Source organism: Sinohyriopsis cumingii, chromosome 14 (genome assembly GCF_028554795.1).
Source record: "Sinohyriopsis cumingii isolate HCF-2022 chromosome 14, ASM2855479v2, whole genome shotgun sequence".
In the NCBI taxonomy this organism is placed as follows: Eukaryota; Metazoa; Mollusca; class Bivalvia; order Unionida; family Unionidae; genus Sinohyriopsis; species Sinohyriopsis cumingii.
In genome coordinates, this window is record NC_142974.1 from 76,290,281 (window position 1) to 76,312,151 (window position 21,871).

General features: G+C 39.0%; 1 protein-coding gene across 2 annotated transcripts in view; it reads left to right on the forward strand.

Annotated features, from left to right (window-relative positions):
- The first annotated feature begins 7,582 nt into the window (after positions 1 to 7,582).
- LOC149784180 (uncharacterized) overlaps positions 7,583 to 21,871 on the forward strand; it is a 52,923-nt gene continuing 38,634 nt past the window's right edge. Inside the window, exons 1-2 of one of the 2 annotated variants that reach the window (XM_089932253.1) lie at positions 7,583 to 7,897; positions 12,002 to 12,081. In XM_089932253.1, the coding sequence (XP_089788379.1) occupies positions 7,820 to 7,897; positions 12,002 to 12,081 (158 nt within the window). In that variant the 5' untranslated portion in view covers positions 7,583 to 7,819. The remainder of the gene's footprint in view (positions 7,898 to 12,001; positions 12,082 to 21,871) is intronic. The other variant, XM_089932252.1, reaches the window with a different exon arrangement.

Below are 21,871 nucleotides of genomic sequence, written 5' to 3' on the forward strand. Positions count from 1 at the left end.
ATACGAAAGTGTAGAAGTGCTGATGAAGTTTGCTATATCTGCAAAGGTAAATGGGTATTTGTCCCCAGAATACCTGCTTCGTCTAAGAGAAACAAAAGTCAAGATACCCATTATCGTTGTCGGGAGAAAGGACACTGGGATTCAGAGTGCCCTAAGAGAAAAGAGAAGAAACAGAAACAAGACGAAAAAGAGGAGAGGGATTCAGACGAAGAAAAAATTGAAGATGAGGAAGAACTTGTGCCAGTGAAGACATGGAAATGGAAAAATTGACAATGTGAGCCGATGCGTTGGCCTGATGTGAAATTTCATACTACCTTCTAAAAGAGAATAGACCAGAAAGAAAACGTAAGTGACTCTTGGTCTTGACATTCTATAATAAGGATGGCGTGTTTTGTTTTTACTCACACTTCATGAAATTGTGCTCTTTCACCTCTCTCTATCCCTCTGGATCATGTTTTAGTTAGAATTGAAATGGAAGGATGTTTTCCTTCACGCACGCTCTTTAGGCATGCAAGTCGGTAAACAATAGTCAGTCTATTCATCCATCATTTTGTGTCTTGATGTTTCATAAAATCACACACTGATGCCATAAAATAAGGGGTTAAATGGGTTTTGTAGTGTTGGGGTGGGGGTGGGGTGTAGGTGTTTGGCAAAGTTGGTCATTGCAGGTGAAGGCTTAGGTGCTTTCAAAAAACTTTTTCTTCTTCACTCTGTGTTGATGAAATATAATGGGTTATTTCTTCACTTTATTTTGATAGTATATATAAAGGGTTATTTCTTCACTCCGTGTGGATAGTGTATAATGGTTTTCTTCTTCCCTCTGTGTGGTTAGTATATTATGGTTTTTTCCTCTTCCCTCTTTGAGGATAGTGTATACTGGAATATTTGCTTCTTCTTCCCTCTACGTGGATTTTATGTGGGGTTTATGTTTTGCATCTCACCTCTGTATGGATAGTAGGTATGGGATTTGTATTCTTCCTCTTCCATGTGTAGATAGTATATTTGGGGTTTGTTTTTTTCCTCTTCCCTCTGTGTGTGTGTGTGTGTGTGCGTGTGTGTGTGTGTGTTCGCGTACGTTGTGTGGATAGTATATTTTGGGTTTGTATGCGTTAGCGACGTTGTATGGATAGTATATTTTGGGTTTGTACGCGTTAACGACGTTGTGTAGATAGTATATTTGGGGTTTGAATGCGTTCGCGTACGTTTGTATGGATAGTATATTTGGGTTTGTTTTCCGTCCATTCCGTGTGGATAGTATATCTTGCTTTTTTTCCGCTTCCCTCTGTGTTGATAGTGTATTTGGGGGTTTGTTTTTTCTCTTCCCTCTGCGTGTGTGTGTGTGTGTGTGTGTGTGTGTGTGTGTGTGTGTGTGTTCGCGTACGTTGTGTGAATAGTATATTTTGGGTTTGTACGCGTTAGCGACTATGTGTGGATCGTATATTTGGGGTTTGTATGCGTTAGCGACGTTGTGTGGATAGTATATTTGGGGTTTGTATGCGTTCGCGTACGTTTGTATGGATAGTATATTTGGGTTTGTTTTCCGTCCCTTCAGTGTGGATAGCATATCTTGGTTTTTTTCCGCTTCCCTCTGTGTTGATAGTATATTTGGGGGTTTGCTTTTTCTCTTCCGTCTGTGCGTGTGTGTGTGTGTGTGTGTTCGCATACGTTGTGTGAATAGTATATTTTGGGTTTGTACGCGTTAGCGACGTTGTGTGGATAGTATATTTTGGGTCTGTATGCGTTCGCGTACGTTTGTATGGATAGTATATTTGGGTTTGCTTTCCGTTCCTTCCGTGTGGATAGTATATCTTGGGTTTTCTCCGCTTCCCTCTGTGTTGATAGTATATTTGGGGGTTTGTTTTTTCCTCTTCCCTCTGTGCGTGTGTGTGTGTGTGTGTCTGTTTGCATACGTTGTGTGAATAGTATATTTTGGGTTTGTAAGCGTTAGCGACGTTGTGTGGATAGTATATTTGGGGTTTGTATGCCTTCGCGTACGTTTGTATGGATAGTATATTTGGGTTTGTTTTCCCTCCCTTCCGTGTGGATAGTATATCTTGGGTTTTTTTCCGCTTCCCTCTGTGTTGATAGTATATTTGGGGGTTTGGGTTTTTTTTTCCTCTTCCCTCTGTGTGTGTGTGTGTGTTTGTTTGTGTGTGTGTGTGCGTATGTCTGCGCGCGTACGTTTTGTGTGTGTGTGTGTATTGGTCTCTGTTTGTCCCTATAAAACTCACTTTATCCCTATCAAATACACTCTACCTACCTACCTACCTACAGTAGCGCGTATTCAGTCAGCCACTTGCAACACTGTTGCCATTTATCCCCTAGTTTCCAGTACAGTGACGTCACTGACGCTGGAAATTTTGAGACTATAAATATGGACTTGGGGTTTTCCACAGGTTGTAGCTATACATATGTACTAGAGTTCATAAACAGGAACGTCACTCAAGCTGAGGCTATAAAAAGATAGTGGGGTTTTCCAAAGGAATAACCCACAAGTTGTAGCTATAAATAGATAGTGAGATTTCATAGGAATTTCAGCTGATTATAGCTATAAATAGATACATTGGTGTTTATCCACGATCGTCAGACAAGTTGATATTGTAAGTAGTTACTAAGTTTATCCATTTTAGTCTAAACTATTGTAACTTAATTTTCGGGGATATGTTTATTCTGGGACAATTTCGTCATTTTAGCGTTACTTTTAGTCACATCCATTTTGTCGTTGAGCTTTTCCTTGATTATAGCTATTTATAACATCATTACAATTATGCAGATTTTTTAACACCCCAGCAAAATTTCAGGTCTTGGTAATTCTTTATATATAAATCTCAGGCTTGTACTAGTGTATGTCTGTCTCTGTCTCTGTTGTGTTTGGCCCTGTACCATCATTGTCCCTAGACAGGTCCGATACAAATTCCCCATTGTCCCTAGACAGTCCCACGATGTTCAATTTCCCTTGACGCTAAATAGTCCCACCATGTTAAAATTCCTTATGTTAAATTCCCTTTGAGGCTACAGTTGCCCAAGACTTTTTCCCATGTTCAATTCCCCTTGACGCTAGACAGGCCCAAAATATATTCCCATGTTCAATTTCCCTTGACGCTAAACAGGCCCACGATCTATTCCCATGTTTAATTCCCCTTGACGCTATACAGGCCCACGATCTATTCCCATGTTAAATTCCCTTGATCCTAAACAGGCCCAGGGGTTTTTGCCCATGTTAAATTCCCTTGAGGCTAAACAAGCCTAGGGGTTTTCGTAATGTTAAATTTCCCATTGAGGCTAAACAGGCCCAGGGTGGTTTTTAATATTAATTCCCCTTGAGGCTGAATCGCCCTATTCACTACTGTGGTATACATGTACAATGACTGTTGTGTACCTGTAAAATGACTAGTGTACATGACATATGAAAAGAGTAAACTTCTTTACCAATATATTCATTCATTGAGAAAAAAGAAGAAGAAGAAGAGGGATGAAGATGAGGAGGAGGAGAAACAATTATATAATATTATGATACGTGGGAAAGGCAGGCAAAGAGAAAAGTGAATGATGAAAAAAGACAGAACAATAGGGACAAACCGTCATTACTACTGTAATAATTATTGTGTTTATTGTCTGAGTGATTTATAATATTAACGTAGCTTTAACCATTTTCCAGTGTTATCTCAACGATATATGCACTTTGGCAGTTTATAGTGATATCTAGTACTGGGGAATCACGCACCACACACCTAATATTTACACAGATAATACGGATATAATGACGTAGAAAATGCAAGGAGATAATATACAATATATGTTACTTTACAAGGAATTGATATCTGAAACATTGATTTATAATTGCAGTCAAAGACAGTTGCTTGGAAAGAACAAGAGGCAAAGAAACTCAATAGGTATATAGGGCAATGATAGCGACATATCCTTGGCATAAAAAAAATATTATAGTGCGTAGTGCATGATTAGTTTAATCACACATACTCCAAGCAGAAATTATATAATGTATAATTATATAATATATAATTTAATATCTTTATGTTAACTGTTAATTTAAGTTTACAGGCAACATTCACGTAGAAAATGAAAGGAGATAATGTACAATATATGTTACGATACCCGCAGTGAATCGGTTTATGATCTAGTAAATGGTATTCGTAGTAGCCACAAGTATGACAATTGGAATGAAGGTTAACGAATGAAAGTCTGAGGCCTTAGCATTAGCCCATAGCCTGAACACTATGGTGACGAGACAAAACGTTTTGCTAAAATATTCCACAGGAGAAGGGAGCATCCATAAGTTTGATTTGAAAGCAAAGCACATATTATCAATTTGTCATTTAATTATAATCTTAAATTAAATTTGTTGAAGCTTTTAATTGTTGTTCTAGAGATATATATAGCGGGTGAGACGTGGTAAAATGATAATTATCCAAAGACTGCACACACATATGAAACTCCTAGAGTAGGATAATACAGAATGTGTTAATATACACACAGCGAATATTTACACATATAAGAGGGATAATCAAATGATGTCTTGTTACAATTGAATGTGTTAAATATGTCCAGTCATAGTGTAATTAAACGGTAAACTTAAATAAAATCTACAAGAAAACGTTATGTTCAATAATTGAGGAAATGGAACAAATTAAATTAATATTATTATATAAAGAGTAAACGAATTATATCACACAGAGTTACATTTCACTAAAACGCTAAATATATTATGTCTAAATCAGTTAAGGTATGTTTTAACTAACCAAGAACAAAAGCTGTAACACAGCACAACCACCACGAAGAAACGGAACTCTGTCTACCACACCCTCCACCTTAATCTAACTTTCTCAGTCTCTGACGCACAACGATACACACATTGCCACACATACCACACAGGACCAATGCTTGATCATTACATCTTGGTAAATGCAAATTGTAGCTAAATGTCCACTTTTCTCTCTGCCATAAAAACATATTTTCCCTAATCAAACATGTTTAAAATAAATAAACATACGTCACAAAGTATGTATTTGGCACGAATATGCTGCAATGGATGCTAATAAATACTGTCACCGAAATGGAAACTTATATCGATAACCAGATCATTGGAACGTTACTTAAGCGATATTAAATTTATATATGCAGCTCACGTAGTAGGCGCTAAGATTAATTTTGATCAGCTGAACTGAAATGTATGAAGCACCGTCTCTAATATTGTAATAATATCAACTTATAACTATATGCTGCACGCAATGACAAAAAATCTAAACCCACCTCTCCAAATTCTCATGAAATTCCTTTTGCTTTTTGTAATAGGCGACTAATTGAAACAGCATGTGTAGCTTGCAATTTGTGCGTATATGATCCACAAATTATGATTGTCATTACCGAACTAACATAATTTGGTCCACATAAAACAATTTTAATTTGTGGTTTAAGCATTGTATCTAGTATAGCTTTTATCTTGCTTGTTTGTTTTTATGAGAAATATTTAACTTACTTTGTACTATACTGCCTGAACTTTGCTGGTGTGCCTCTATAAATGCACATAATGATTTTCCTTTAGCTGGTTATTTGAAAAGGATATACTGATACTATTAATTTAAGTTTGTAATGCAAACTAATAGCTCGTGTTTTTCTGTAAATGGCAACAGGGATAATGAGACATCTTTTCTTGATGAATTTTTCCACTCCACTCGTCTGTATCTCTTATCTCCACCTAACTAGCTAGAATGAAGTATACCAGTTTCAAGTTCGAGTTCTTTATTAGCACAAACAGAACACTGGTTTCCTCTTTTAACATGTCATATTTATCGTGTCAGATCGGAGATCAGAGCAAGCAATGAAGCCATACAGACTGCAAAGTCAAGTCAATATATTGCAGAGATCTCTGATGTATCACTGTGCTTGTTTCGATACGAAGTACACATTTTCTATATCTTATTTCAGCAGAAAGATTTAAAGATGCATATTATTTATAAGGTGTATATCAAAGAATATAATTAGCCCATACATCTTTCAGACTCATGTTGTCTACGAGATTTGTTCTTAGTTTCATGCTACTTTGTCAATATCGACGTTTCACTGTCAGGTTGCCATTGAGAGATAATATATAAATTTGTGTATTTTTAAAAAAAAACTTATGTACTTGTTCAAGTAAAAATTTATACTGTAAAAATTACAGCCAGAATTCGTATGTAATGGTAATATGATAATAGTATCACACACACTTGTTCATGTATTAGCCGGCAAATCATAAATATTACGCATACGTGAAAATGTCCTCATTCAGTAACCTAATGACTAGTAAAAAAATAGTCCTTTATTTAGCAATTACACAAGAGATAAAAATAAAATTCTTACTCGACTGTTTCTGATGAAATGATATTTTATGTATATGTCCACGCCGCAAATGGAAGGAATCACAGTTAATCCCTTTTTTATTTCGTGGTTCTTATAACGTCTCGAAATACGTCTCACGTTTTTAATAAACTCTCCAGATTACAACAGTAGGGTAAAAAAAAACTAACAACATTTTATGTACACACATTGGCAATTATCCTACTAATCGGTCAAGAATCATTGCCACTGCTACTTCAACAGTTCCAATACCTATAATTCTGGTTATGGTTAGTTTCGGCAATGCATGGATATAACTCATAAAATGCCGTTTGTTTCTTTCTAAAGTATTTTTTTTTAAATATTTTTTAAATGCTAGGAAAAACTTTACTGATATTACTTGATAATTATACAATGTATAGTTATACTGATTACTTTGTTATGTTATTTTATACTGATATTTCTCGCTATATATGCAATGTATAGTTTATACTGATTACTTTGTTATGTTATTCTATACTGATATTACTCGATATATATGCAATGTATAGTTTATACTGATTTCTTTTTTATGTTTTTTTTTACTGATATTTCTCGATATATATATATATATAATATGTAGTTATACTAATTACTTTTTTATGTTATTTTATTTTTATCTGTGTATATGTATACTGGGTAAGTGAGAGTGTTCTTTAACATTCTTGGGATCTCTTGGTGTAGTCTTTGGGTAGTTTTGGGGTGTCTTGGGGTCTTTCTTTTAGCGATAACCGACAAGGGAAAAAACTAAATAATTATGCAATGAATAGTCATATTGCTTACTTATTTATTTTATTTTTTAATTGCATGTATAAATACTGGGTAAGTGAAAGTGTTTTGGGACAGTCTTGGGTTATCTCGGTGTAATCTTTGGATAGTCTTCGGGTGTATTTCCTTTGACGATGACCGACAAGGGAAAAAACTCAAATGATGTTACGCTATAATTATGCTATGCATAATTACACTGATTACTCTTTTTCTGATTTTTTTAAATTGTATATATGCATATCGGGTAGTTAAGAGTGATTTGGGACAGTCTAGTGGTGTCTTGGGGTGATTAGTCGTTCCCACTGATTTCACTTCCGGGTCAGCAGCTATGCCTCACCACTCACTGTGCACTGTCGCAGAAATTACTCACAGACAACGACCCTAAAATGCTAAAATTATAAGAATAAACAATTACATTAAAAACGATACCAATAATGTCTAAATTTAACTCATTTAACCACAAAATGAGAGAGGAAATAATGAACTAAACATAGACCTGGACTACAGAAGTGTGACCCCGAGTCCACTTCCCCTTGAATTTCACGAGCAGTAACGGGAAGTTAGGCTACTGTCACTAGCTATGTCATTATGATTTTTGTTTCGTTTTCTTTGTCATCTTTTTATTATTGAAAAAGTAATTAACTTACTGGTATGACTGGTGTAATTATCAACTTTGAATATGGAGAAGATGCCATTATTATCTGATCGTGATTGTGACCGGGACATTGTTGTTAGATTGGCTTATGGGAGCGAACGTGTAAGTATAGTTGAATATTGGACATCAAACCCCCACCACACACACACACACACACACATTTGTTTGAGGCATGTTTTTAGCTGTTGTCCATCCTTTGGTATATAAACCCGCCCATGCGTCTGTAACATTGTAAGAGTTGTATCCCCCTTACCATTATATCCTTATTACCAACGGGTAAGGCAAGTACTTTGCCAATGAGCGTCTCCCCAGTTCCTGCAGTAGCACTGTAGATAATAGGAGCCACTGGGAACCGATTCCCATGGAATATGCAAGTGGCTGTGTAATAACTATGGAAAGGTGAGTATGGTGTTATGATAGATGGAATATATATTTTGTTATTCTTTTCTGAAATGTGTAATGTCTTTTTTACTTATATCACTAGAAAATATATCACTATGGTAGACAGTTAAGTAGTTCTCGGCCTATTTTTTGTTCTGACATTACTGGTGGTAGTGATAAACTGTGCGAGGTATGATTTGCGCTAGAGAATCAGGCATTTAAATTTTGCTGATGCATGCATGGAGGTAGCTATAATGTCATAGTCTCTACATGCTAGAGGCTACAATCAGATGCTGTACCTTACAGTGACACAAATACAGATATTGCCAGAGACAAAAACATGAATTTAGTTAATATCTACTACCAAAGTAGAGTTATGCTTTTCAGTACATTTGGCAAATGATAAACTTATTTAAATTATATCAGTAAATTATATTGGAATGTTTAATCTAGTTGTACCTTGACCACCAGGAATGGTAATACAAGATTATTTTGGTAACTCATTTTAAAATAAGGTTTGCTATGCCATATTTGGATATTCTGTGATATGTTATTCAATATATACCATATTGCTATGATCATTTATGTTTCCAGATAAGGTAACAGTGTCCTTATATAGAACATTTTAGAAAAAATGAGGCTGAAAATGGAAATAGTTATCTGTTGAACTAATGTGGTGAATGATTCAAAAGAAAAAATCGTATAAAAAAAAGTAAATGATATTCTACACATATTTTTAAAATAATATGCAGCAATCATTGTATTAAATAAGAGGAATATTAAATATCTTTTAGTATGTGTAGAGAATATGTTCAGATTTGTTTATAGTAGGGTGAAAAGGCATTGGGAGTGAATCACACTTTTGCCACTCCTGATACACATAGTTTCATATAAGTACCCTATACACAAAGTAGTGTTAATAATATTAGTACTAGCATGGGAGGCAGCATCACCACAAGGTAGGAGGAACGCGTCGAGACCATCTAGATAACAAGGAATATATCGCTAGGAACTGACTGGTGCTTGGGTAGATTTGATGTTACTCTTACCTTGGAACTGCTTAAGTGGCCTAATGGTTGGATAATCCACCTCAGATGCAGGAGTTCATGGGTTCTAACCCTTTCTGAGTCATACCAAGGACTTCTGAAAATGGTACTGACTGCAGCCTCGCTAGGCACTCAGCATTAAGTCATTAGTATAAGGACTCGTTGGCCTAGTGTCAGGGTAATGTGACAGAGTGGTACATCATGCTACATGTCTGCAGCATGATGCCCCAGTGCTAGACATCACTATAAACTGCCACACTGCAGACAACATAGCGGTTTGACTGCAAAATTGTTAAAGCTATGTTAAACAATCTGAATCACACACACACACTCTCTTACCTTGTGGTGATGCTGCCTTCCATTCATACTTTCAGGTCATTAAATGATGAATACACATGTTCGTTTCTAATGAAGATTAATACTAAAACAAATTAGTGTTCTGAAGGATTTATTGCCATGGTTGAATAGAAGAGGGATTTTACTTTATGTTTTAATAGAAAGGTCAGTTAAAAAAAAATGTATTAATTACTAGTGAGTGGCCAGATAGTGAGAGCAAAATGCTAAAAACTCGAGAACAAATAGTACCAGGCTGTGTATCACATTGTCAATGAGAGCAATTTTAGATTGTCAGTTTGACAAGGATAGAACAATGTATTTCATTGCATTTAAGACCGATAACTCTCCTGGAACTAGACAGTGGAAAGAGTAAAGAGTTGTCCAGTCATGAAAAATATGGTTTAGATGGCGTGTATAACATTTTAAAAGAATCATAAAAAGTACAAAATATAATCTATATGTGAATCAACATAATCTCCCAAGTTGCTAAGAGACAGAAACTTTTTGAACATGACAGGTACTACATCTCTCACCAAGTTAGTTGTTTATTTCTGAATATGCTGTTCCCTGCACTTTAAGATTACCCCTCCCCCATTCATTCTTGGACATTTGGTACCATTATACCATATACTTTTAAGTTTTTTTAAAAAAAATAGTGTGAAATTAAATGGTATAAAGATATTACAAATTGACAGTGTCACAATACACAGGAATTAAAGGTGAAAAGAGAAAGAAAACTGAAGAGTGTTTTGTGCGTTCATTAAAGGTATTACTATGTATACTCGCTTATAAGCGGAGTCAAACTGTATACAACAAAGACTCTGATCTACCATAGCATAATGCATCTGCAGATCAGGATCTATGTTATTACTTCTACTGATTACTTCTAACAAACTGCACAGACCTAGATCTACCATAGCATTATGCAACAGCAGATCCGGGTCTGTGCAGTTTGCAGATGGACTCCTTTTAAAAGTATATTCGGTAACAAATTTTATCACTGTACTTCTTTTGGCAGACTGAACCCTCTAATCAGCAAGAGTAGGCTACCAGTCTCTGTGAGAAAACATTAGAAATACAATAAATTGACTTCAGATCCCTTTAACGCTTTGCATTATTGTCTGCATACCTAAGTGGGTTTCAGTACTACCTCACACTTGCCACAGGACACTAAGGGAGCTAACTTTGTACATCAATCTGTATTATTTATATGGTAGTAGACATTTAACAGCATTTAATTTAACTATATTATGTCAAGGAAATGGGAGCTAAATGACACAGAGGTAGCTGACCCTGGCTAGCATTGATGGGCATCAATTGCACAACCCAATTACAAGGTCAAGATTCTGTAGTGTAAGCTACTGAGTCAACCACATTATAGTCACACCTGTCCTGTTGGTCACATTTATTTAGTGGTTGTCTGTTCACAATGGCCATTCTAATGCCCTCCCCCTCTGCAGATTTCCTATATAAACAGGGCATTCGTTATCAGCCAGGTACTGGGCGATTTACTTGACTAGTTTTACTTCATGTCTGACTACTTTAAAAAAAAAAAAACTGTTTCCCCATTAGGGGACATCACCAAAACACTCCCCCAATGGTACAGCAACTTTGGCAACTCATCCTCCAACTTAAAGTCTAATGGAAGGCCCTGAATATATATTCTATATACAACTGTCACCTGCCTTTGACAGTCAGCTGCTTGGAGTTTCATAACCAAACAATGGTTTATCCATGCCTTAAGCAGTGACTATCAACATTGTCTATGTGAACTAAATTTTTCCTTCATGAAGTAGACAGTGCTTAGATAAAGTAATATCATGTAAATCGATGAGCAGACATTTCTTATCTTGCTTGTACTTGTAACTTCCTTGCACTTTTAACTCCAGAGTGTAGCATTATGGCTGAAATATTGTCAATGCTATGTTAAAGAGTCCAAAACACATACTTTTCACACATTGTCTTTGGTAACTGAAAACATTGTTGAGGGATAAAGTTAGGAGAAAATAAACTGATACATTCCTCAATCGTCATTGACCTGTGCCAATTGCCTATCTTATTGGCTTCTCTTTAATGATAGGGACATGAAATGTGGTTACTTTAGATATACATACAGAAACATCACAGCTTTGTCAGACTTCATGTCTATGAACTTTTTGGACCTCGCTTTGGTAGATGAATGAAAATATTTATGGAATTCACTTGTTTATTCAGCTGTTATTTTTTTCATTCAGTTATCTTTTGTTTTAATTTTTGACATATGCAGAATAATACACTTCACAAGTAAAACTTAGTATCATGTTAAACCCATGTTCATCAAAATATAATTGATATAGTGGCTTTGATGTCTGATGTTCAATTAGGACCATATCCTAAGGTCAATATCAATATCTGTTGACACAATCAAGACATTATGGTCTTCTTTTTATTGTTTTATTTTCAGGGTTACAAAGGCAACCAAGAGAACATGCAAAGCGATGAACAGGTGCAAAAGGGTCACAGGAAAACTAGAAGCTGGAGTGGGTAAATATCTGAAAAACCCAAATATTGTGATGGATATTTATGCAGATGGAGGGTGGTATTAAGTGTAGTTCAGGGAACTAGGCCTGTTAAATATCCTTCCTCTAGCTTTACTTCCTTCACCCAACTCCAGTCCAGGGCCCTGAGTGGCTGAGTGGTCTCAAGCGCTGTCCGTTACGGATCACTGCCATCTCACCTCTGTCTGCGTCGGTTCGTGTCTAGGATTTGTCCAATGTGGGTATGTGAGAAAGCTTGCCAGTAGCTTCTCATGGGTCGGTGGTTCTTTCCGGGGTTTTCCCGGGTTCTTCCTCCACCATTAATACCGGCCGCCATACATAGCCTATCATGTGCTGAAAAATGGCGTTAAACCCCACAACAACAACTTCAGTCCAGAAGTGAATTTTACATGGCATGTTTGTAGATTACACTGGTCTACGATTGTTTAGTAGTCATCAGCTTCCTATATAAAATGTGCTATTTATTATGGATTTTGATGTACTAAATTCAAATATGACAATTAAAACATCTGATTAGCTACTTTTTTAAGATATTTGTTTTTACATTATGTGTCTATGTATATTGTGTAGACAGTAGAATTTCAATCAAAATTTGCAAACCTGGGTCTTTTCATATGTTTATGGTTGCTTTACATGATAAAATTTCACCTGTCCTTTTTCATGAAACACTTTAAAAAAACAGCAAAAGCATTATATAAATAAAATTTATTATGAAACAAAAGACAAAGAACTATTATGTAAAAATAAGTACATAGTTTAGTCCTTATTCAGTGTCTACTCAGTGCTTCTTGGCTTATGTCTTGTCTTCATTAAATGGAGCATCTCTTGTCACTGTCCAGCAAGAGTTGATGGGCTCCTTATGCCTGGTAGCATTTCTCCTTCAAATACGTTCCTCGATCACATTAACGTTAGGATATAAGCCTGCTACCTCTCGAATCCAACCCTACTAAAAGACAAAAATTCGTCTTTTCGGTCTATCTCATATAGACCAAAGGGCAATAACTCTTGCCCCTTACCTCCCCTTGCCACCGCCAGGTGTCACTAGTTTTTAAGCTTCGCTTGTACTGATAACACGTACATTATACCTCCAAACAATCCAAGCCATCTTAGTGTTAAATTGGACCATCCGAAGTTAAATTTGGATTTATTGTGTTGGACAATCATTCTTCTACAGGTTGTATACATTATTTTAACAATTTTTTTCAAAATTGAGTGACTTGTCACCCTTACGGATTTCGTTTACTAAAGACCATGTTACACACGCTATCGCGGAACTCGTATTGTCAATTAAGAGTTAACGCGACACTAATTTCGCTTACTCCGTTAGTAACGGTTGTGGTATTAGCGAATTAATAACATGCTGAATTGATAATTTGTGCTTTGTTTTCTTTTCTTGTGTCGTTTCAGTAGAAATGTCAACCAAATGCATGAAATGCAAAAAGTTCAAAGCAAAAGAAGACAACCATGACTCTTGTATTGTATGTACCAAGTGTACATCATCTGTACCATGCAGCGGGTGTAATACTTGGACAGAGCGAACGTGGGCTGATTTAGTCCACAAGGCAGCAAAAGGGAGGGATAGACGGAATAAGTCGAAGAAAGATAGCATTGATGTCCTCGGTATACATCCAAAGACAGCCTCCATTGCAAGCCTTGTGGGGTCCCCCCCTCCACCTAAAGGTCGTCGTTTGCAACCGTCAGTGACAGTAACATCAGCGGCAATGGAGGAAAATAATGTTGACAGGGTACAACAGTCCAACTTTGAACAGATGCATCGTTTGGTCCAGGAAACGACGACGCAGCTATTGACATCAGGCCAGATATTACCTTTATTTCCCTTGCTCGCTTCCACAGCTTTTTCTGACTCTTTGAGGGAATGTTCCCCCCAATTTTAGGCTCCCAGTGGGCGTAAGTCCCCCCGCATGTCCGAGCATGGCCTTTGGGCCTGTAAGTCAGGACGCATGGGGTTTTTACCGGATCCATCGGATCCATTTCTTTATACAACCTCTATGTCACCGGCCGTCTGGCTGTCCCAGCATGGGGACCCTATTGCTAAAACGATCCGACCAAACATGACTTACGGGGATTTTAGTGATAAATCCGTCTGTCAAGCTGTACCGCCGGCAACATACCAATACTATGGCAGAGATTTTAGTGAGAAATCTGTCCGTCCAGCCAGACCATTGGAGCAGCCGGTACCGGTGATAGCAGGACCATTGCCATCATTCAGACCGACCACAAGCCAGACAAACCAGCCGGCAGGGCCGGCCGTCCATATGTTCACGGCTTATCCACAAGGGAGAGTTAGTGACAGTGTTAAGGATGACGGAATCACGTCATCTATGCCACCTGGTATGCTCTATCCAGAAAAGCAAGCTATTACAGAACACGACTCGGCACACAGTGAGGGTGACGAAACTCCTGCAAATCAGCCGTACACAGATCCAACCATGGAACAGACTGAGTTTGGCTTCAAGGCGGCAGTGGAAGAAATTTATAGGGTGTTGGCCACTTCAGAATGCCATCCACCTCCTACCACCACTCAAGACTACAAAGTTAAGATGTCTGTAGATCTTGACGGGGAGGAAGAGACGCCGTCCTTCCGGCTCCTTCCCCAGTCGGCAGAAATTAAGGAGATCAATGATCATCTATCAGGACGAATAGGTGATCCGGGGAATGCTAAGGCATTCTTTTCAGAAAGCCAAGTACCAGCGACGTTCTCGTGTCGCTGGTACAAAACTCATTCAGATGCCTTCAGTACGGATCTTCCGGCCCTGGACAAAAATAGGGCAGTAGTTCACATGTCCACTCCACTGTTTTACAAAGTGGACAAAAATGTGTTCCATGCCACGTCAAAGCTAGTCCGGAACGTAGTCGCTACGTCTTCAATGTTAGACTTGGCTTCATGGCGTGATGCATGTCTGCGGTCCACGTCGCTCAAGCCCCATCATACTCTGGCTTTACAGATGACTCCATTTGGGTCGCCTTTACTCTTTGGAGGAAAAATTGAAGAAGTTCGGAAGCAGGCAGCTCAGGAACTGCCCCTCCAACTCGCCGCCCAACCTTCGCAGGTGTTTAGAAAAAATCAGCCCCTGCCACAGCGGAGGGATGATTGGCGGGCCAGGGACAAGGGATCCTTACGATCAAATGTGCAGTATAGATCCCAACCCAATGCCAGGAGACAACAGTCTAATCAAGCTAGGATGCAACCATACAGAGGCAGTAAGAAACAAAGTTTCTCCGTCTTCAAGCCTCCTAACTCTAAAAAATTGACATACCCTCTCCACCACCCGCGGACAGCCTACCTGTGGGCGGCCGCCTCCTGCAATTTCAAGACCACTGGACCACCTTTTTTCCTCAGAACGATTGGGTGATCCAGGTCATTTCAGAGGGACTTCGGATTTCATTTATCCAACCCCCTCCCCTGTCCTCCTCTCCCCTCTTTACGGTCGTACCATCCGATCAGGAGAAAGATACCTTTCTACAACAGGAGATACGGTCGCTCATAGCAAAACGGGTGGTGGAGATTGTGATAAAAAACTGCAATCGCCGGGGTTTTATTCCAGGCTGTTTCTTATCCAAAAGACAAAAAACAAGTTGAGGCCGATCATCGACCTGAGTCGCCTCAACCAATACATTTTACCACCGAAATTCAAGATGGAAACGGCGAGACCAATCCATCTTTCCATCCGGCGGGACAAGTATGCCGTCAGTCTAGATATGACCAACGCATATTTTCACGTCCCTATCCACCCCGCGTCACGGAAATTTCTCCGATTCGCTTACCGCGACGCGGTTTATCAGTTCCAGGTCCTACCCTTTGGTCTCAACATCAGCCCTTGGGCTTTTACCAAGGTTATGGATTACGTCGTCACCCTGTTCCGCTCGACTTCATCTACAGGGATGGCAGTGTACTTGGACGACATCCTCCAGAAACATATGGTAAGCTCTGTTCTGCTCAAAGGCAGAAACGATCTTTTAGCACTTTTAGATCATCTAGGCTTTCTTGTGAACTGGGAAAAGTCCGATCTCCATCCATCCCAGCGTTTTGTCCATCTGGGTATGGAGTTTCTCACCAATCTTAATCTGGTACGGCTTCCTCGCGCTTGCGTAATCCGGATCGTCGAACTCGTCGAGTCCGTTTCCAACAGGACATGGATTTCAGCGAGAGAATTCTTGCAACTCCTCGGATTATTCAATGCGGCGGCAGACTTGATCCCGCTTGGCCGTCTTTTTATGCGTCCCTTACAAATGACGTTACTGGCACAATGGCGCCCCTTTTCAAGTCTTCTCAATCAAACAATAATGATCACGCCCGAGATACGATCGTTCCTGCATCAGTGGCACAACCCCAGTTGGCTGTCCACGGGGATTCCTCTGGAGATGCCCCAAGCGGAGATAACGGTATGTACCGATGCCAGTACCTACGGTTGTGGTGCCCACCTGTTGCCGGACTTCACTACAGTCAACGGCACGTGGAAGCCAGGGGAGAGGCCTCTCCACATCAACCTTTTAGAAATGAGGGCTGTCATCAATGCCTTTCATTTCTGGAAGGATCAACTCTCAGGAAAAACTGTCCTCATTATGTCAGACAACTCTGTAGTGGTGACTTACCTCCTCAAACAAGGGGGCACCAAATCACCAGACCTGTGCATTCTGATCTGGCAGTTTCTACGTTGGTGCGACAACCTCCACATCAACGTACAAATCAGACACATTCCCGGCAGACTCAATGTCTTGGCCGACACTCTATCAAGGAAAGGTCAAGTCATTCACACGGAATGGTCACTCCATCAATCAGTCTTTCTTTGGATTTGCACACTTTGGGGGCGTCCGATGATCGATCTTTTTGCGACAAGGTGGAATCGCAAGTTGCCCGCCTTCATCTCTCCGGTTCCAGACCCAGAGGCTTGGTCTGTGGACGCTCTGTCAATCAGCTGGGAGGGGTTGTGGGCATTCGCCTACCTTCCCACGGTTTTGGTACCGAAAATAATCCAGAGGTTAAGGGGTCAGAACTGTCGGATGATTCTGATTGCCCCTCTCAGATGGAACAAGTCCTGGGTCACCGATCTACTCGATCTAGTGATAGATCTACCCAGGAAGATTCCAACCAGCCCAAATCTTCTCAGGCAACCGCGGTCACAGGTGTTCCACCCCTGCCCGGACCGTCGTCGTCTTCACGCTTAAGGCTCTTGTCTGGGCAGCCTTGCGAGACAAACAATTTAAACCTTCGATTGTGGAGAGAATCTCAAGAGCAAGAAGGCCCTCCACTCTGAAGGCTTACGAGGGAAAGTGGCGTGTTTTCAGGGACTGGTGCCATATCAATAACATCGTCCCCTTTTGAGTGTCTCAATCCCTCAACTGGCCGACTTTTTTCTCTGGCTTTTTGAGGAGAAACAGTTGGCCCCAATTACTATCAAAGGCTACCGCTCCATGATATCAGACACTCCGCCATCATGGTAGATGTGATATTGGGCATAACAAAAATTTATTAGATCTTTTAGCCAATTTTGATTTCAATCGACCAAAATCCCTCACCCTGTTTCCAAAATGGAATCTGTCCTGGGTTTTAACATGGCTCAATTCAGACAAATTTGAACCTTTAGCCCACACTTCGTTAAAGCTACTATCATACAAAACATGTTTCTTGATAGCCGTAGCTTCAGCATGCAGGGTGAGCGAGTTACATGCCCTTTCCAGTGACCCGAACTTTCTTCAGTTCAGATCAGATGGTTCTCTGGTCCTCCTGACGCAACCAGGCTAAAAATAGGTTACCATCCATTGACAATCAAAGAATAATCATTCGCTCTCTCTCATCTATAGATAAGTCAAGAGCAGCAGCCATGCAAGATCCTGTTTGTGCACTCAAGCACTATTTAAAATGCACAGAGGCGTGTTGGGACACACGTAAGCACCTCTTTCTTCCGGTCAAAGCTGGTAAACGGGATATCACCCCTCAAGCCCTTGCTTCATGGCTGAAGTGGGTTATACGCTCAGCGTACTCTGAGGTCTCACAAGATCAGAGTCGCCTCATGAAGATTACGGCTCATGAGATTAGAGCAATCTCGGCAAGCCTGGCATTCGAATGCAATGTTTCGATCCGAGATGTAATAGAAGCTGTTGGCTGGCATGCAGAGTCAACCTTCTCCAGTTTTTATCTCAGAGATTTGGCTTCGCAGAGGCAAACCTTGAATCTGGTAGTTCTGGTGTCGGCAGCCCAGATGACCACCAGACCCATTTAAAACAATCAGCACAGCCTGTCAGCTTTGCTGGATTCACCAGTGAAATTTCATAGGTAAGAAGATTTCAATAACTATCTTCTTAACCGTATATAGGGGTCACATATAACGGGACCCTAGGCTGTGTTGCTGATGAAATTAGGAGAAGGGGTTATCGTTCAAATGGAGAATCCAGCCATCATTCCCTAGAAGGTACCCGGAGTGGAGGTAGGATACTCAGCATTCCCTCCTCCTATTACTTATTATCCTAACGTTAATGTGATCGGGGAACGTATTTGAAGGAGAAAGCAAATTTTTAGTAAATTGTGTTTCTCCGAGAATACTTACCCGATCACATTACTTAAAAACCCTGCCAACCACCCCACTATGCGAGCATCCTCGTATAATATATATCGCTCAGCTTAAAAAACTAGTGACACCTGGCAGTGGCAAGGGGAGGTAAGGGGCAAGAGTTATTGCCCTTTGGTCTGTATGAGATAGACCGAAAAGACAAATTTTCGTCTTTTAGTAGGGCTGGATTCGAGAGGTAGCAGGCTTATATCCTAACATTAATGTGATCGGGTAAGTATTCTTGGAGAAACACAATTTACTAAAAATTTGCTTTCTCTATTGTTGCAATGCCCTGGTGAAATTGCTCATCTCTCACAGCTTACTGTCCGAATGAAGCAAAATGGTTACAGTACTTTCTGGAAACTGCATAAAGCATCACAGAAGTTAGCTAGATAGTTGTTGATTGTACTCTTCTTTAAATTTATTTGCATTTTTTATTAACCAATCAGCTTTTTTTGTTTCATCTATGTGTACATGTACACCTAGGTGCCATGATTAGGTCCAGGTGAGAATCGTGCTATTGTTGTTGTAGTGTTTAATGCCATTTTTCAGCACATGATAGGCTATACAAGGCGTCTAGTATTAATGGTTGAGAAAGAACCAGGGAAAACCCCAGAAAGAACCGCCAACCCACGAGAAGCTACTGGCAAGCTTTATCACATACCCACATTGGCTGAATCAAAGACTCAAACCCACGCATACAGAGGTGAGATGGCAGTAATCCGTAATGGAGAGCTTTTTAGACCACTCTGGGCTCCTGTGGTGGTGGTAGTGAATTCTAAATTCACTTAGCAAACTTGATTAGGGTAAAGTGTGGAGCCAGAAAGTGAAGGTTTTCGATTCAAAACGTGTATTCAGACATGCAACAAATTCTAAGTATTAATCTTTGTTTTGGAAATTATATTAAATGATTTACTATTTCTTGTGCTGATTCCAAAATTTGAGTCAGTTAATGAGACAAATGTATTCTGTCTATCCGTCAGTAACCATGCCTCGTCCTAAATGATTTTGTGAAAAGTCACCATCATGCTTTTTAGATATCTCCTGTTGTGACCATATAAAAAAGATGTATGATTTTGGGACCCCATGGACAGATAAATAAATTGCTATTTCAGCCAGCCATTCTGACTTTGGCAGAATACGTTTTAGTTTTAGCCATAGGTTGTGCTGTTAGAGTAAAACCTGTTATGAATGACTGGCCCTTCTGCCAACAATTACGGTCTCTGAAGACACTTGGTCTCTGATAACAGGTTTGTACAAAAGACCAGCTTCCAAGGAACAGGGATTAACTCTATAAACAAAGTGTGCAACCTAGTGGCACTAACTTGAATTGATGACAGCTTGGTGACTGGGATGTAATCACTAACATCTGGGGGCCAGGGAAACTAACATCACATGCCTTTAACACTATCAGTCAAATCTCTCAAATGATTCTCACTTGCTGGTTTAATAGACAAAGACCTTATTCATCCCCAGGCAATACTAATTAACTCTAAAGACAAACAATATACGAGACCATTATGCTAATTTGGGCACTACAGTGGCAAATTTATAACATGTATATTAGCCTGGTTTATGGACTGTATCATCTGTTACTACATACAAACAGGGTAGCCAGAATCCTTATTTTCTTTTCTTTTCATGAGCGTTTTTGGGCAGAACAATCTTTACTATTCATGCAATCATTGTTACAAATAATTATGTAAAGGTCAGTGGTGTCTATCTCTGTTCTCGCGATATGGACAGTCGTTCATCGAGTTGGATATGGCTGGGAACCAGGCTAAGTGCTGAATACTCTACAGGTACTTTTAGTGTGGTTTACAATAGAAAATATGAAACTCTAAATACATGCATACAAAATTTCAGTTACCGGTAGCTGCCTGTTTTGTTTTCTTATAGAACATACAAGCAGCCATTGGATTAAATAATGGTCGATGGAGTCGATTCTCATTGTTGCAATTGGGGTTATTTCAAAGCAGTATTTGGACAGGTGGTTGCTCATAGCAGAGATTGTTCATAAACAGTTTTTTATTCCTGTCTAGTCAGATAAAACTTAAATTGGAAATTCACAATTTTAGATCATTCAAACGTCTGTATTTTTGTAATTTTTGTCATGCTTATGTAAGCTTTGTGAAATACTGTAATCACTTTTCCACAGCTGGTGGCAACAACATTAACAAAGATTTGCTTTTGAAGGTTGAAAACAGCTTACATTCTGAAGTATACATATTCAGGAAAGAAACTTGTTTATTAAAGCATGCATAAGCTAAGCACTTGGATTCACCCAAGAAAGTGTGCACTTGTAGAGAGTTTCACGGTTGCAATGGAGTTACTGATCATAGCACTTAAAATTACCTCCCTTAGCTCCAAAGCACATGCACACAAAAAATCTCCAGGTCCAGATAGTTCAGAATTACACACCGTTTTACGCTTGGTTAGTGAGACATAAAATCAGCAAAGGAATGAATCTTAGTGTGTTTGTGTGTGATTTGGATTTTAAACGTAGCTTTAACAATTTTTCAGTCATATCACTACGGTGTCTGCATTGTAACAGATGTCCTATACATACATAGTGTCTAACATCAATAATTCTCCAAATTGTGTACTCTAAAATTCCATCCATTCAGGGAAATAAAATTATAATAGTCATCAAGACGACTTGTGCATGAGCTTGTATGTTCAAGCATGGATGACATTTGTGCATTTTGAAGGGAAAAAATATATCTTCCTAGATATAACTCGTTATTTCATGAAAAACATAAAGAACATTAATAGAAATGCAACAGTCTAAATCAATAATAAAAGAAGTTAGAATTTTTTTCTTGTTGTCGTTCAACCTCCATTAACTGCGCTGATTAAAGCTGTAAAGAATTATTCTTCAAGCAAGATAAATTACAATAACAATCTTTTACGCAGTGATACACTTTCGCACAATCAAATAATACAAACTAGGGCATGAGGTAGTAATTGAAAGATAATGAAGTTCTGAAATGGGCAGAAAACATTTATTTGAAAGCTGAGAACAGCACAAGTTAGTGAGAAAAAAAGATGTAAAAACAGTTGCTCAAATATTGATCAAATTTCTTTCTAAGAGAGTGAGATATCAGTCTTGCTTGTGGAATGTGAGTGATCTGTCAGATTTAATTGATCTACATCAGCCATCTTTATTGACTGAACTATCAGGAAGTGAGTTACACTGAGACGCCC